The sequence below is a fragment of the Athene cunicularia genome (assembly GCF_003259725.1).
Source record: "Athene cunicularia isolate RWA chromosome 13 unlocalized genomic scaffold, athCun1 chr13_part1, whole genome shotgun sequence".
Lineage (NCBI taxonomy): Eukaryota > Metazoa > Chordata > Aves > Strigiformes > Strigidae > Athene > Athene cunicularia.
This window is the reverse complement of record NW_020799117.1, coordinates 13,510,140-13,528,353: the sequence shown is the minus strand read 5'-3', so window position 1 is coordinate 13,528,353 and position 18,214 is coordinate 13,510,140. Positions and strand designations below refer to the sequence as shown.

Genomic DNA, 18,214 nt, shown 5'->3' with positions numbered 1-18,214 from the left:
TTTTTTGTTTTTCAAATATACCTATTCGTATTTCTGAAAGTAGATTAATTTTGGCTTCAGTATTTTATTCTTCCTTAAAATCCAAATCCCATACAGGTATCAGTTTATCCTAGGAATGTGAAATTAGTTTTACTTCTACCTGATAATTAAATCACCTGAAACTACAAAGTATAAGTAGATGCTTAAGTCCAAACGATATAATCTCAAGTAATTCAGCAGGCCTATCAGTTGCTCTAAACTTATGTCTACAGGTAGGAAAGCATCCATGTTCATTTGTTTATTAGATTGGCATTCATTATTGGAGTTTTCTAGTAAACTTGAATCAACAGACAAAACAATAGCTTAGCCAGCTGAATTATAGAAAACAACTCCAATAAATATTAAGGCAAAGCATACATTCACCCACATATATCTATCACTTTTTTTTGTTCATCTCCCACAAGCATTTATGTTCAGCCCAGTACTTATATTATGCTAATTTTCAGGAAATTAACAAAAGAGCTGTCCCAAGAAGACGGGTTTGAAGTTTCCTGTTTGTCCAGTGGTGATTGTTACCTATTTTGAGACAGATATGAGAAAGCAAGAAGTGTTTTTCTGAACCAACTACCAGAATACAAATAGTGGGGGTCAGTGGTTTCTACCAATCTTTAATCCAAGGAATTTTCTCTCTTTTAATGTCTAATTTAGAGTAGTAAGTAGATACTGTAATTTCACAAGATTATCACAGAACAAAAAAGCAGAAGTCATTGAATGATTTTTTTTTTAATTTTTCATGGTGTATATAGTACTTAAGACAGTATTGTATATACATGCTGAGGAGACAAGTCACCAGTCCAGCTATTTCCATGGATTATCCTTCTATTGTAGGTCTTCTCAGCAGAGTGACTGGTCAGGAAGTCTGTGCAGCCCAAACTATTCTTTCTCATTTAAATATCATGGCATCAGTTGCAATTATTAACGTGACTGTAGTTTTATAAATGCATTTTCCCAAGCAATCAGGAATATGGTGTATTTGCATAACGTTAATTTAGGAAAATAAATTATCTTGTAAGAGTTACTTTATTATTGCATCCTTTAACATTTTTTGAGTAGTCAGAACTTGCAATAACCTGATGTTTAAGGCTTGTCTACAGTTTTAGTTCAAATTAAACAACTGACAATTTTGTGGTAAGAAATGGTAAGAAATGTTTCCCTTTCTGTCATAATTTTCTCTTTATGTTTTTTCTCTTCTTTCTTTTGGTTTTTAGCTAAATGTAGCCAGCTGCAAGGCTGAAGTGTTTTCTTCATTTAAATTAATGAGGATGTTTCCAGCACTCATCCTAACACAGGATCCAGAAGATACTAGTAGCTGCAGACCAGGTGTTCCCTGTCAATAGCAACCTACTTGTGAAGACCTCATTTATATGTAAAATTAAAGTACCTTATCCATATTTTTACACAATTTTTAATATCTCTTAAGACCAGGGCTCACAACATCTTCATTCCATTTTCTGAACTTCTCCATCCCCTGTAGTTATCTAGCAATTTGATTTTAATATTCATTCCGTAAAGAAGTGACACTAATTCTCTCATTAATCTTCTCTTCTCTTTCAGAAGCCAAGATCTAGGAAAGTCACTTCTCATTGATCAGTAGCTTTTAATAGAAAAATACAGGTTAGACTGTATGGATGTCACACTGTAGGCATAAGTGTTAATTGCATTTTAAGATGATGATCTTTTTTGGCAAATTGGATCAGTGATGTGCCAGTAAGGACCTGAACAATCATTCTGAGAAGAATACAAATCCAAACCCTAATGTATTTCATAATATATTATGTAGCAAATATAAGGTCTGTTAAAACACATTATTGAAGTCACTGAGGCTGCTAATTTCAGGGCACTTAAATGCAGTCACAGCTAGCAGGAATGGCTGCACGTAATAGCTGACAGCATTTTGGAATCAAGGGTTTAAAAAAGCCCAACCTTAAAAGGAGTAAATAAGTTACTGCATAGATCTTTCATCCTCCAAATTAAAAAGAAAAGAGAAAATGAGTGCTGTAGAAATATATGCCATCACTTACCATATCATGGTCTGAGACAGGCCCAAAACTGGTGACGAAGATGTCAGTCTTCACTTCAGTTACACGCTCTGATGAAGCAGGAAATTAGGACAGTGAGTGTCTATCAACAGTCTTCATTAGATCTAACCACTACCAATTCCCACAATAAATAGAAAAATTATTGGGTTTGATTAGCCATTCTAAAAGTGGTCTACAATACGATCCTGATAATTTACTGCTTCTAGATGTAATTTCACAGTTTATATTGTCAGCAACAATTTTTTTATTAGTGTTTCCACAGAACTTTTTGGGACATGGCTTGCGATGCCACAGTACAGCAGTCATAGTTTCACTGTTGTGTAAATCTTTTCACTCTTTGACTAATAAATCTTCTTGTCTGACAATATAAACAGTGCTGAATATTTTACGCAGTACTCAAAAGTCTGACTGGGTACTCAGTGTTTTCTGGGCAAGCTGAATAGAGGTCTCTAATAATTAACCCTGGGTTTATGAATTATGTATCTTGTATTGAAACACAGGAACATAGAAGAAAAAGAGAATACATTACAGTGTATAAAAACATAACACTATTTTGTTGGCATGACTTAAAAATGGCCGCATTACCTTTAACTGCAATAAACCAAAAGCAGTTGAAACTTTCCCAAATAAATATTAGCTAAACTTCTCTATGACAGTTTTTGACTTATATATAAATGTTATAGTTTGTTTTAGCTTTCTTTTTAAACTGATATCGGCATTAACATTAGATTTCCCTTAAACTACCAAATTTGTTTTATAGGCCTCAGTGATTGATCAGTATAAATAATAATTCAGAAATCTGTAACGTGTACATAACACGTTATATGTATATGCTATACTATACAGCTAGACTTCTCTGTAACTTCAAGGATGTAAATTTGCTCCATGGCATAATGCTCTTGGCCACTTCAGAAGAGTCTAATTATTTTAGTAGTCACAAATGCTGAGTTTGAGACACTCAAAATGGTGCTGATCTCCAGAAAAAGACAAACCTCTGGCTTCTGCAGATCTACTGTTAAAAGTCACTTTGAGAAACTCATAAGCTTAACCTCCCCCCTTCCTCTCCTCCCCTCTACACTTACACGCACACACACACAAGAGTATCAGTCACTTCTGAACATACTGGTATCTTCTAGACCACACATCACAAAATATTCACCCAGGATGGCATATATCAAAATAACTCTGTTGATTTAAATATAGCTACAGGGAGTAACACCACCTGGAGGCATAAATCCAGTGTTGAGTGGAGCTAACCCCATCAGCTTTCAGAATTTACAGTGATCTAAGTCTGACTACATTTACTATAGTGCTATACAAACCAGCATGAGGTTTTTGGTAGAAATTCTAGTTATGGAAGGAGTGATACATTTCTCTAATAACTTGCAAAAAAGAAATAAATTGAGACATTTGGAATATTAAAAGTAATCCTAGAGAAAAGCGACTAACAGAAAAGTACATGCATAGTAAGCAAAAGTCATGTAGTAGGCAAAAATTTTCCTAAGACTGAGAAACATACATATGTACCTATCTATAATTTTATTTAAATATTGTAAAATAATAAAAAACTTAATTTAATATAACCCTCATTTCAAAAGGCTTTGGACTGTTTATATACGATTTGTTCCATCTGACAAGAAAGTTCTGACAGAATAGAAGTGAAATAAGGAATCAAGGTTAAGCAGCCAGTAAAAATAGACATTTCTGTGACTGAGGCAAAAGTTCTAATGAGCATCAGTGTTTTACAATGCACATAAAGTTCTTTCACTTTCATTCAAAAAAGTATACAACTTCTAAATATATATAAATGTAAGCAGTTTAATATAAATGTTTTATATATATTCAATAAAATATCTCCTTTTGTGAGGCAGCGATAATCAAGATGTAGTATTAGATCTGATTCTACTATCATTCTAGTAATGCATTGAATGACACTTGTATTCTGTTAGCATGTTAATGCAAAAATTAGATGGTAGCAAAAATAATCTCCGGGACTCATTAAAAAAGTTAAAGGATGAAATTTTCAATGTGTTATTCATAATCACAGAAAGTAAAACACTATGATGTAGTTGAATTGCCTAATAATATTCTTCCCATTCTTTACATCTGTTACTGAGATCTGTACAAACTACAGTGACTATTGACAAAAGCATTAGATAGGTGATATTTCCTCCTTGGCTGCTCAGTGAAATTAATGGGTGACCTTATTTTTTACAAGCTTTTCAACCAACTTAAGGCATTCTTTTGACATCTAATAGGCTCTGGACTTAAAGAAGTTCACAGTGAAAATGTAACCTTCTATTACTGGCAAAAGAATATGTTTGTCCAGAAATTACTTCACTTGGAAGAAAAGTATTCTCTCCTTCAGCCACTCACTTTCACAACAGTTCAAGAGGCTGTGGTCTTGTATGAAACAGCTGGCAGAAAAAGAAGATGGAGATTTCACAAGTTCCAGTAAAATGGTGCTCAATGTATTCTTTAAGTTCCAGCTACTGAATCACCGTTTCTTAAGACTGAAAAACTAGTATTGTCATGAAACCTATTTTTCACGTCTCAAAAAGTGAAATTCAAATTACTCTTTTAAAGATCTTTCATCCTGGCTCCCCACCTCTCCATCTCTTTTCCACTGAGGCACTTCCACTGGTGTCATTAGGAGAAAGAGGATGCTAGAAGCTCTTCAGGCACAATACATTTTTCCCTTAATGGTGTAAACTCAAGTACCAGCTCTGAGTGAGCCTCTATTTAATATAATATAGCTAACTGATTTACCTTGCACAAGCAGAATATACCCTTTGAATCAGCGACATATGCAGCGGTATGCCGAATTCTAGTTTTGGGAGACATGGTCACAGTAGAGAGGTTGAGGCTTAAGAAAATCACTTTGAGGACACAGAATGGAAGTTAAAGGCTTTGGCAATAAGATGGAATATTTCCAAGGGAGCGGAAAAATGAGTGATACCTTTCATTTCTATATAACATTGAAGATAATTTAAGTGATAAGTCATAAATAATAATAGAAAATTCAGATTCTGAACTCACAAGAGATTTTGTTATCTTCATACTGATTACACTTTTGCAGAGCATCTAATCCCAGGTCTCTTCAAATCCAGTTAAAACCACTGTACACACCATCAAATGGTTTCTTTTTTTCTTTGATATGTACCTCATTTTCAAGAGCAATGAAATAGTGTGTATGAATGCACAGAATAAGATTAGGTCCTCTAAAGCCATATGGAAGTTTTGAAATTTTTGTTTACTGTTTTACTAATTAGATGACTCAACTGTGCTTTGTTAACAGCTTCAGAAGTTGTGAGTCACTCCTGCACAGGACATGTGTTTACTCATAGAGTTGGGCTATATATTTAGAATCAAGGTTAACTATGTTCAGTTTGAAGCTCGATTACCATGGGAAGGCTTAAACTATGCTTCAGATGCTCAGAATGCATTTTTCAGGAACCTCAAATACTGCACTATATGCAAAACCTTCACAATATCCCTAAGAACTAGAGAAGATTCTAAGTCATTGAACAAAACAAGCTCAAGTCAGGAGCTGATTGGACTGCTGAGGATAAACCCATCCATCGTAAAGACACCATTTCTCTGGACTGTAACATCTATCTCAAGAACCAGGACTAATTACTGTAGGGATATCTGTAGAACACTGTCATGGTTCAACCCCAGCTGAAACCAGGACAAAAGTTCTGTAAAAACTTCCAGTAAAAAACCACAAGGAATTTATTAATGACTTTCTAGTTTTACTGTAGGGTAACCATAGCATCCAGCAGTTACTGATCAGCAAAATAGCAACTGAGTACCACACCTAGACACTCTGGAACACAGCCTCAGGCAAATGATCCACATATAGCTATGAAAGCACCAGTCAACACCAACTACTGTAATTTTACTGTTTACAACCACTGCGATTTGCTAATGATGCTAGACTAACGTAAACTCTCAAAATTAGTAACAATAAATATTTTGATTTAAACTCCCAGGGAGCTCATTATTGCTAGAATTGTGATTGGATTACAAATTGAGAACAAAATAAGAAATACAGATTTATTTAAACAGCAGGAAATAAGCCTATTTATCCTAGAAAACTATACATTAACTATTTTCCTTTCTGACCTGCCAGCATTTAAGTACAAGGCTTATTTGAATTGCATTTTGGTGCTTTAAATTAATTCCATCTTGTTTGGTAATGCACTAGTTCCTCCTGCACGTCTTCTGTAAGCGTGTGCTATAATTGTTAAAATGGAGAAGACTTTTCCTATGGTTTTGAATGAAAGGAGTTTAGATGTCTGTATAGAGTACACTATTATTACTAAAAAAAGTCATGTAGACTCATCATCCTGGCTGCATCCTATGAAGTATTTTGATTGAAAAACCACAACAAATACACCCGTAAGAATTCTGTGCTGCTGCTTTTGTAAGAGTAGAGACCAAAAGGAAGAACAGTGAGCTGTCCTGCGCTCACCCAGCCGTAGTTTGTGCTGCTATGAAGGATTTACTCAAAGCTGTGCAGTATCATGGCAGTTCTCCACATGCCAATTAACAGCTCAAAGCTGCTCATATCCTCCCTACCTCCCTACTGTTGTATTAAATCAATTTTCCTAGGAACTTCTATGGCTTTTTACAGTTGTCTTTACATCCATGTGGTGCCTACAGAGTGGAAAAAAGACCAAAATCAGCCCTTTCAGTTTTCACAGAGTTAAGTGTAGCATCTAGTCCTTCTTTACTTACAGAATTAGGTGTAGGGGTCCAGTACTGGACTCTCTTTTCATTTAGAGTAGAAACATTTAGGTTTAACTAAATTTTTATTACACACATGCACAAAAAACGTATTTTCCCTAAACTCTGAGTTAGCTTGGATATGGGTTCAACAATTTCCATTTGGGCCTCAATCACAAAGACATAAGTTTATCATATATTTTTAGATAATGTTCTCATAAAACTGAATTTTAAAACCTAATTAATGTAATACTGCCAGGTTTATTTTCTGTCACTTTAAATATAAGGACTCTCTGGAAGTAATGAATTGCCTGAGATGGTCCAACATTCCATTTAAGGAGGACAGTCATACTCAATTTTGATAAACAGTACACAGGAGAGATCAACTGATAGCTTTTACTGATAGCATAAACCAAGTATAATTCTGTTCAATACTGAAGTAATGTTGATAATCTACTTGAGATGATCTAATGGGCATTTGACCCAACCATAAAAGAAATTTCATTTAGGAAGATTCTGGCCTGCCTGATCAAACCCATTCTTGTCCTTAGTTCTGTATTAAACAAGCTTTCCACTACAGAATCCCTATCAAAAGGATAGAAGACATTTACAGTTATTCTAAGTTAAAAAGACCATGTGATATCCTTTATTTTTAAAGAGGGGATGTGTGCACTGCAAAGGCAATAGTCTTAAAGCTGTAGCTGCACCTATTTCCCGTTAATGAATCCCAGCTCCAAGTCCAACCAACCTGCCCTGATCAAGCCCTGTCTCTTTTCACTGTGGCATTCCAAATCTGCCATGGTGGCATCCCAGGGCTCATCTCTATTCCCCACATGAATACAACCTAGTCCGAAAGGCAATGGCATATCCATTTATCTAAAGGACTTACTTTTTCCACCATTCTTTGTTGCTTTTCAATACGTTTAAACTCAGGCTCTAGATATAGTTGTTTGCTAGGAGAGGTCACCAAACATCGAGGTGAATTTTCCTCCTTAAATTTGACTCTTTCACAGCACTATCTGATCCTTTGTTTTGTTCAGGATTGTGTATTTGAAAAGAGAACAGTGTCTTTATTATTTAGCCTATTTTTGATCACCTCTAGTTCTAGGATCCAGATAGTTCCCACAGAAAATTATGCTATTACCTAAATGACTTCACTGTTTATTTTTTTCCTTAATGTCTAACACGATTTCCTCTTTTTCAGCTTCAATGTTACTCTCTGCAATTCATCCTCCTTGCTTTTTGTAAATTATTATCCTCTCATAGAGTTAATAGGTGTCCTCTAGTGTGTTTCAGAACGTTTTTGCATTCATTTTGAAAGTTCTATTTTCCAGGCATAAATAACTGTAAATGTAGTTATTTGTCCATGTTTATGGATGGGTACAACAGATGCTATTTCCTAGCAATGTCTGACTAAGTGACTAGGCCCACATATGAAGGAGGCAAACATCTAAATAACATAATTTATATCAATAATTATTCATAAGAGGTGCAAATGTGCCAATGCATAACATAGTGCTGCGTGTTTCTTTTAAAGGAAAATCCGATTAATTTTAGCCACAATGCTATTTTGTAAATAATGAGCATATTCAATCACTATCATTTTTCCCCATGGGTGACCTACTCCATATTTTTCTATTCTTGTTAATGAGAAAGAATTCCTTCTTTGTTTAACAGCAAAATGCTTAGAGCTGCTCACTTAATTTCAGATATGGCCTTAATGGGTTAGGTGACGAATAATAATTTTCATTCCCATACTGTTTATGGAGTATATGTGGTTTTTAGTTTTCCTTTCGAAATGATACCTCAAAAGAAGATATAAAAAAAGGAAAGGGAGGTCTTAATATTAATCTAGCAATTACTCCATGAATTCTGAAAGAGTGATTCAAAATTTAGCACCTCTAACTGTTTCAGTATCTTAATGCTCCACCTCTTAACCTGGCTTTCCAGTGAACAGAGTACAGCTCCAACAGTGTATATTTGTAATGAGATCTCTCCAGGAGCTTGGTCCTGGCTTCATGGTGCCTCATGGGCCTCACCAGGATATTTCTACCAGGCAATGAAACTGTTCACCACACTAATAGGAAGTTTGCAAACTTGGGATAGAGATAGATCATGGCATTTATTTCAAAAAGGGGGAAATTTTTCAGTATATGTACCTTTTTGTCACTGAATTCTTCATACATAAACACAAGGAAGGAGAAACAAATAAACTGACAAGAAACTCTATCATCTACCTTTTCTTCCATAGGTGAGAGAGAAATTTGTTCTCTTTTCTGATTCTGTTCATGCACAGAATTCTGTTTCCTGTAGGTGTATATATTTGAAAAACTGCACTACAGAAGGAAAGGTCGTACAGGGATAAGCAGAGAGTTTTCTGCAATATGCCCCTTTCTGTACAAGGAAGTAACTGTACCATGCAATGCTTTGCTTCATCTACTGTTTGGCAGAAGGCATAGAAAGGACAGACAGTTTTGGATCATTAGAAGAGTGCTATAGTGTAATCAGTGGTACACAGACTTACATTGTGCCTAACAGTGTAAAATTTATCAGTATAACGTGTATGTATGAGGGTGTCTGGTCTCTTAAATGCTCCAATAGCTACTTCACAGCTAATACAGAATGAATGAGTTTTAGACCTAATTCTATATATCTAAAAATGATGCTATATTGGTAGCTTTCTTAACTTTCTCTTTTGATAAAAACTATGTTCTTATTGAAATATTTATTAAGAAGCCATCACTGATGTTGGGAAGAACAGTGAAACTCCTACTCTTCTTTAAGATTTCCGGCGACAGATCATGCTATAATTGAAGGCTATTGAACTTCTAACTCCAAAACCCGTGCTATATTGCATATATTGATTTAGATTTCTCACTGGATATTTTTACATATGGAACATTTTGGAATACATTTCCCCATTATACCAAGTGTCTAAATCAAATGTGTCAAAACTGAGTCATCTGGAGGTTCTTAGCTCATATTTAGATATCTCAGCAAGAAGGTTTTGCAGAGGTGAATTTCAAAAATTCGAGCAAACCTGTTATTATAAATTGGTACCAGAATTGGAAACATTGGCCTAAATGTTTGTCCCTAGTTTCTGATATTTGTTTTTGATTTTTGAATAAAGTGTTATTCAACAGTCAAAAGAGTAAAACTGTTTTTTACTATATTTGATTTTAAACGTTGATTTACTGCTCACAGTTTCATCAGATGGGATTTTTTAAAAGTCCTGGTACTTTTAGTTCTAGTATTCAAAGCTGATAAATATAACAGATAAAATAAATTTACTCTGCTGAACTGACACCGTGAAACTATAATGCATAGAGCAACAAGAAAATTGTAATCTTCTAGGTTCTTGGCTACAGGCAGGAGCATGCATTGCAATTCAAAAAAGGAGGGATGCAAAGATTATTTAAACTTCTCTAACCCTTGGTTAAAGAAACTACTCCAATCCTGCCTTCCCTTCACCCTGTATTTCCTGTGCTTCACTCATTTTTGCTTTTAATGGATAGTGATACAATGAAGACACTCATTTCCTCCTATAGAAGCAGTTACATTAGACAGTCTTTCTGTCAGGAGTCAGTTTTAACTGGCTGAATGATCCTTTCATGAGGTAGGCAGACCTGTTCTCCCAGTACACGCTTGAAGTATTGCTTCAGAAACTTATATAAAAATATATATACACATCAGAGTCTATACTGATGTGATTAGTTCTATAAATTGCAATCCAGAGAATGAGAGAAAATCCTTCCCCTGCATCTCCCTTTGTTTGCTCTTCTAGTAAATGTTAAACAAAGCATAATAGCTACAAAACTCATAAAAGAAATCATCATATGCTCAGATTATTCTTGTAGACATGTACCAGACTCTACAGAGTTTCATTTATTTATTGCCTTCTCTGCTATGTTTATTTACTGTGATACAGTAGCTGGCTGAACTGTACAGTTGCATTAATCAAAGATCAAGGAGCATTTGTTTCTACACTAGTCCAAGGGTTACAAGTAAGCAAAGTAAGGCAAGAAGAACTGGTAGATAAAAATAAAAAATGAACAGACCAACCCATTTTTAAACATGTTAGTTAATACTTTATAAATGGCATTTTTTCTTTAGACATTCCTTGAAGTCAGTGAAGTCAAACCATTGAAGAAGTTGGCTCACAATTCAAGAACTGTTGCAAGATGGTAGCTTCAAACCACAGGATAAGCTTACTCTTAATTACCTTCCATTTCATCTGCAGGAGATGGTATAAGAACTCTTAAGGTAATACCCTGTTCTTCTTATAATGCAGTTCCTCTGAGAGCTATTATATATGAAAACAGGTTGAACTATACTTTGTGGGGTGGGTTGCTTTGTTTTATTTTACCTGAGGAGTCCAAAAAAAAAAAAAAAAAAGAAAAAGAAAAGACATCTGAAGGAAGTAAATCCAACCTTTCCATGCACTGAAAACAACAGATTAGTGCTTGTATGTTTAGACCTTTCATGTTTGTTAATGACGAACTTTTAAGACCCGGTTTGGGGATTGTGTAACAGTAGAAAAAAGTCAAAGAGTAAATGTAGGGATGCTGATGAAGACTAGGCTTTGTAACAAAGTTTTTATAAAGATGTAATTGCTATGTGGTTTTATACCCTTTTTACGGATTCAGCACCAAGAGCAGAATAAAGACATTTTTACCAAGCTGTGAAAGCAAAATGTTATAGAAACAAATCCTGACGTAGCAAAGTAGAAAATCAATCTTAGAAACTTCTCTGAGACTTTTATGACTAAGGTTGATGCTTTCACTTTGAAAATCAAATCCTGTTATGAAGGTCATCATAGATAGGTGTGCTGTTTAGGCCTGATTCAAAAACTTGTCATTTGTCAGGTCACAGATCATATTTTATTATCTTTTAGTCTTCATATATTTGAAGTTTTAATACGTATTCAGAGGTCTTCTTGAATTGCGAACCATTTTCTTCTTCTTTTGTGTATAAGTGAGAAAACCGAGTGTGTGACAGGCAGAGAAGGCATGGCATTTTTTTTTTTAAATGGATTACACATCAGCATTATTTTATGTGTATATAGAAAGAGAATTAAAACAAGTATATTATGAAAAAATAACATTGTTTTAACTGATTTTTATCTAACATGTAACCTTGAAAATTATAATACAACACACCTCCCAGTCCTGGTCTCAAGCGGTTATCATAACCATCCAGCAGACGATCCAATATTCTGGTAAATACTGTGGTGTTGTCTTTAAGTTCATCTTGTGATGAGGTTTGTCCGTAGCTGAAATACAGAACAGTTAACACTGAAAACCAGTAATCCACCACTAACCTTACAAAACAGTAATTACAAAATCTGTTTAATCTTGCTTATACTGGTTTATGATCACAAAGTCTCCTTCATAAAACAAGACTGTAGTGCTTTATAGGGTGCTTTCACTTAAATATTTTCTTTTTAAATTGTACATTTTTTTTGTAATATCATAGAAAATCAGTGCTTCTCTATAAACAGTGAGCAAACAGAATGTCAGTTCTTTAATGTTTATCTCATTAATCATTAGTGGTTATAATGTTCTAATATGTGTGTTTCTCAGTAAAAGCTTCATTTGTCAGCAAAAGATAATGTGTTTAATTCATAATCGTTACAAACAGTTTGCATACAAAGGAAGATACAGTAATTTAGAACACTGACACAAGTACTGAAAATAAATGTTAAAAAAAAAAGATAAAACATAAAATACAGAGATGTCTTCTTTATCAATATAGAATTAAATCAAGTGAATATGCATTTTCATAGATCAGTATATAATTTTGCTTTATTTTAGATTTCCCATTTTCCTTTACCAATTAGATTTGGAGGAATACCTCCAACATTTCCTTACAAAAGTGTAACAAAACCATCTGTTGATACGGAAATCTCTCACATCTATAAGGCTTCGCTTGTACATCCCTAACACGTATCTCTAACTCAGCCAAAGGTCCTGCAATTTTATTTGAAAAAGGAATAAAATTAAGCTCGTTGAACTCAACTACCAAAATCTTACTTCCATCAATACAAATCAGAATGAAATCCTTGGGCTTAGTGCCTGCTGTAGATGACATCAGAATCAACCTTCTTCTTAAATCTGAAACCTTTACCAAATACACTGTCATAGATGATTCCCTTACTCATAGATTACAGTTGTCTTAAAGCCAAACCCAGTATCATTTTTTCATTCATTGCTGGGAAGACTTCCATTATGAACATGTGTAGTCACCATGACTAAAAGCAAAACCAGTGGTTTCCAAAACATCATTTCGTCACATGCATTGCTACTGAACTGAATAAACAGTGCCGTGCCAAAAACTTTTGTTAGGATCAGGTCTAGTCACAGAAGTGATTCTTCCACTGGGCATCTGTTTATATGCGTGTCTCAGCATTCTGCCAGTTGTTCCTGCTCTAACCAGCACAGCCCGTTTTATGAGGAATATGCTGTTACATGAAATGATCTGGTTCTGTTAAAATACCTGCAAAATTATTTTCTGTAAGCTGTATCAGTCAAACATCCTTCATGTATCCCGCACATACATTCCACTTGTATCAAACCAGAGAGAAGGAGAAAAGATACCCTCAATATAGGTACTCTGGAAATGCTTGGCAAGTTATTTTGCCTTACATGTTTGAATACATAACACTACAAATTTAAATGAGTCTCAGAACTGACACTTATAGAAGCTTTACTAACTTTCATTTTATTTCAATAGGATGTGACTTTGTAGAGACCAATTTTCAGGGTTTTTTAATGCATATAAATCACCGTTTCTAATGAAGAAGACAAAATCTCTTAACAGTTTTTTAAAAATACTATAAATTTCCTCTAGCCATATCATTTCACTTCATAAAAAAAAAAAAAGGTTGATTTATAATTATTTTTCATACAATTTTAAGTCACAGACATTAATATTCTTTTCTTTTATGCTTCCTATATGTTACCAAAGAACAAGTTCTCCTGCTGTCTCCAGTGAGCATTATCTTTCAAAGGATCATTCCTCATACGCCTTAGGTAGAATTGCAACACAGGATGTTTCACTGGATTAAATCTTATATTAACACTCATTGTCAGTACACAGGCTGCTGTACATACGTCTCTCAAGGATAGCAGAAGGTCATCAGGATTAAGGTGGCAAAAGGATATAAAAACACTTCAGAATTTTTAGTGTTAAATAAACGAGTATGTTTGCAGAAGAGGCATCAGAACGATGGACTAGTGGCAGTGCAGTCAGAAAGGATGCAATCCAACACCCTGCTTCCATTCTGGGTGTCGCATTTGTCAGTACCCTTACCTGTTCTTCCCACCATTTTATCAGAGGTAAAAAGGACTGTTAGAGCTGGCTTTAACTGACATAAGGTCACAACAGGAAGAATCTGAACATTTGTGTACATAAGAAGTATATTGTAAGTCCAGAGGGATTGGGATTTTGCATTCAAAGCACACATATTAAAATAGTCCTAATGCTGGTTTTTTTATGACAAGAAGAATGATATGGAAAGACTGTGTCTGTATCACAGACACTCTTATCTAATTCAGCAATTGTTTCTTATCATTAAGGATTATCAGCACTTCAGAAGAAAAGGCAAGGAAAGTTACTATGCCAAAATGGTTTTAGAAACAGGTATATTTCATGTAAGGTGTGTATATTTTGAGGAAAAAGTCTGTATGCGATTGTGTTTTCATGTTAAACGACAGTATAATAAAAAACTGTGCACTAACTCCATCTACAGGTCATTATAATAGTGACAGACCATATAATTTTTAAACACTAGTCCAATGCATTTTAATTCCCACTTTAAAAATGCACCTGTATATATTATAGATATAATAAATATATGTACATATATATGTACACATAGCTATATAATAAACATGTATTCATAAAATTCTCTAGCTAGGCCAGATGAAGTACTTCATGAATACTACAAATCTCACCTTTCTTATTATCAAATAAAGGTATTGCTTCTAAAACTAAAATGTCATGTTTATTCAATACAGCAAGTGTTACATGAATCACCCACTTCTATTCTTTTTCTTTTTTTTAAGAGGAAATGCTTGTACAGATGAACCTTTGCCCTTTGCCCACTCCACTCTATTTAAAATCTTCAAGGTAGCCAGCAGATAAGTTTATCTAGAGCTGCGGATGCATAAAGGGGACACTGTGGAGATCAAGGCACAAAAACATCTTTTAGGGATCACTATTGACAGTATAAAATTTCTACTGCTTTTTGGTCGTTAAGTAGCATTATTGATAAGACATTAATAATTATTTTTAAAATACAGAAATGTATTTGTGAGTCTTCTTAAACACCTTTACTGAATTTTGAATTGCAGAGAGTACTTCAAGAATACTCCAAACTGCTTTAACAGTCTTTAGTTAACCTACTAGTTGTTAGATGAGGTGTTGAATGATTACAAATTGTTCTTAATGCTAATCCTATTTTTAGTTTATGATTTCAATATATATTCAATAAAAATTTAGTGCAGCACGGTCTTTCAACCATAAACTGTTAAGGAGTTTGAGCTTACAAATTCTTCTTCATCCAAGCAGTCTCCCTTCACCAAGAATGTCTACTCTGGATTTGCAAAAACAGCTACTAAGTTAGGACACAATCCTGACCAGTGAAGAAGTGAAAGTTTTGTCTCTGCTTCCAGGGACAATACAGTTACTAAATAGCACTTAAATGAGATTTTAAAAAACTTCATTACACTTTTTTTTTTCCTTTAAAGAAACCTGTATTTCTGAGCAGTCATTACATCAGAGTAGAAAGGATTGCACAGGTTTTTAAGAGGTAGTTTGGTTTCAATTTGTTTCAGAAAGCTTTTGCTTTTTTTTCTTCATAATATTGACCAGAAAAAGATGTTATACAAACAAATTACAGTTTTCTTTCAGCCTTCCCTTAGCTAGATTTAGCTGGGATTTGAACGGGGATTAACTTCCCCCAATACACTTAGTAGTAGTGCAGCCCATGCAGTACTTGTCTTATGCTGCTATATTAAATTAAAGGTTCCTAAAATATGTTGGTGCATTAAAAAATATCTCCCCACCTTCTTTCAGTCAGTGCATTCAGAAGGAGGCTCCAGGCCCAGAGGCAGTCACAAAGCACCAGGACTCTCTTCATGGTGGGCTCTGAAACTGGAAGGAAAATAATCATCAACATCCTCTGCATTAGAACAGGTATTGTGGAAAAAAAAGTCTCATTCTGGAAACTTTTGCAGAATAATTTTATGTCAGGCAATGACCTCACAATGCTCATGTCATTCAGAATAAGGGAGCACGGCCTTGGCTGTTTTGCTATTTACCTTCTACTTTTAGACACAGAGGCTTAGGGTGGGATTTACGTTGCAGTAAGCGTGTATTCCTGTTTGCATTATTCTTGAACTTTAGCAAAACCAATTATGAGTTAAAGCTGCTGTCCCCCAATTCTGTGGCAATTCTTACTCAGTTTCCTCCTGTGTTGAAAAAGGCATCTCCAAAACATTTCCAGAGAACCAAGTGTAACTGGTTTTTGTTTGACTTGAACCAGCCCGAATCCTCCCAAACCCCTTGGAAGGTGTCAGTGTGAGGTAGTGTGACTGGGGAGAGCAGTGCTTCTCCCACTGCCACTGCTTTGCTTTGATGTAATGGAAGCAACTTTCTTCTACAGATACTACTATTGTCTTCTTCCCTGAAATATTAGCATCAGAGAAGGAGTAAAATGATCAGATTCAGACTCTGTGATCTGCTGCTACATATGCACACTAATATTTTTGTTGGGCTAAAGGGGACGATTCATAATCAAACCATGTGCTGACAACCTACACACCATCTCCTAAATCTCTACCAGTCTCTGACTGCTGCTAGGAAATGTTTTTGCATTAGCATCCTTCTCCTCCTCTCCAAATGTCTCCTGTCCTCTCTCCAGACTTCTCCGAGTTACTCTCGGTTTACCTTTGAGTAAAAAGTAACACAGCTCAGGTTTCTTTTGCTTTCTAATAAGCCATAAAATACAAAGTTAGCTGATATTTGTAGAATCGGTGTTCCAGATTCAACTGATTGCCCAGGAGATGCTGCAGGTCCCTTTTAGTCCCTAGATATGTAAAGTATATAGATACTGTGTGCTGGAATCTACTCGATTTTTAATATTCATTACATTAAACAAGAGCAATGAAATATGAAGCCTATATTTTCCCCCAGTTAGTGGAGTTTTTAAATGCCTGAGAAAATGAAGCACTGTACATAGAAATATTGTTGTACCTTTAAGTAAAGCTACCCCATTTCACTGCACACTCTCAGGGACAATTTAAATCAATAAAATATCATTACAAAGCGGTATGTAAGCAATGAGATATAATTAATGCGTTTATAGCCGAATGACGGGCAAATAAACGTTGAGTGGGGCTGAGCTAATCTAACTGGATAGGAAGGAGCTGGATGTGACAGGAAAGCGTGGATAAAGATCTTCAGGGACCAGGCTGCATCTTAACTTGCCCTGTGATCAGCCCCCTTACAAAGGGAAAGGCAACATCTGTGGCTTCAAAAATCGCCTTCTCCCGGTCCTGCCAACTTCTGCCTTTGCAAAAGACTCCTCGGGATAAAGGACAGAAAGTGAATTATTCTGAACTATCTTGATCTGTTGAGCTCCACACTCGACACCCCACCACCACCAGCACCAGCACCCCCCGCTTCATTAAACCCATACAGGCACTATAAATCCTGGAGAAGGAAAGTTTCTTGCAGCTGGAAAAAGCAAATGTTAACAAAGACTTGCAAGGAGCGTTAAACACCAGCAGCCCCCAGCCCCTGGCCTCCCCCAGTCCGCACCGCCTGTGAAACCAGCTGTGGTTTTCCCATTCAAAATGGGAGAAAGAGCCACGCTTCTGGGAGAATTTCAGCAGCGCCCACTGGAAAAAAAAAAAAAAAAAAAAGGAGGAAAAAAGAGGGCATTTTGATGCATTTTTGACTCCCGATGAGAGATTTGCCTATCTGTGAGGTGCAAATCGAGACTTGTTTTCCTCCCGGCATTTCAACTTTGTATTTCCCCCTCACCCTGAGAAAGCCACCCCTCCCACCGCCTCCCTCGAAAAAAAAACCCAAAACCCCAACCGAAAAACCAAAAAACACACACCACACCAAAAAACCTTTTCCAAGCGACCGGTGAAAATCAGTCCACGCTAAAAAAAAAATAATATATAAGATAAATTACAATGTCCATCGATCGCTGCGGATTTTCAAGCTGGAGGGAAAGGAAAAAATCTCACGGACCCGGCGGTACCTGCGGAGAGAGGGGAGAGGAGCCGCCTGCGCGCCTGGACGCGGTGCCCGCAGCCGGGAGCGCCCGGAGGGGTGCGGGGGTGCGGGTGTGTGTGTGCGGTGCGTGTGGGGGGGGGCGGTGTGCGGGTGCG

At 35.8% G+C, this 18,214-nt stretch overlaps 1 protein-coding gene across 4 annotated transcripts in view; it reads right to left on the bottom strand.

Annotated features, from left to right (window-relative positions):
* GABRA1 (gamma-aminobutyric acid type A receptor alpha1 subunit) overlaps positions 1-18,214 on the bottom strand; it is a 47,144-nt gene that overhangs the window by 24,863 nt on the left and 4,067 nt on the right. The window contains exons 1-4 of one of the 4 annotated variants that reach the window (XM_026858313.1): positions 18,085-18,176; positions 15,878-15,965; positions 11,969-12,081; positions 2,061-2,128 (exon numbers count right to left, since the gene is read on the bottom strand). In XM_026858313.1, coding sequence (XP_026714114.1) covers positions 2,061-2,128; positions 11,969-12,081; positions 15,878-15,951 — 255 coding nt within the window. In that variant the 5' untranslated portion in view covers positions 15,952-15,965; positions 18,085-18,176. Of the gene's footprint in view, positions 1-2,060; positions 2,129-11,968; positions 12,082-15,877; positions 15,966-18,015; positions 18,038-18,074; positions 18,177-18,214 lie in introns of those variants that run through there. The other 3 variants (XM_026858314.1, XM_026858315.1, XM_026858312.1) reach the window with 3 other exon arrangements.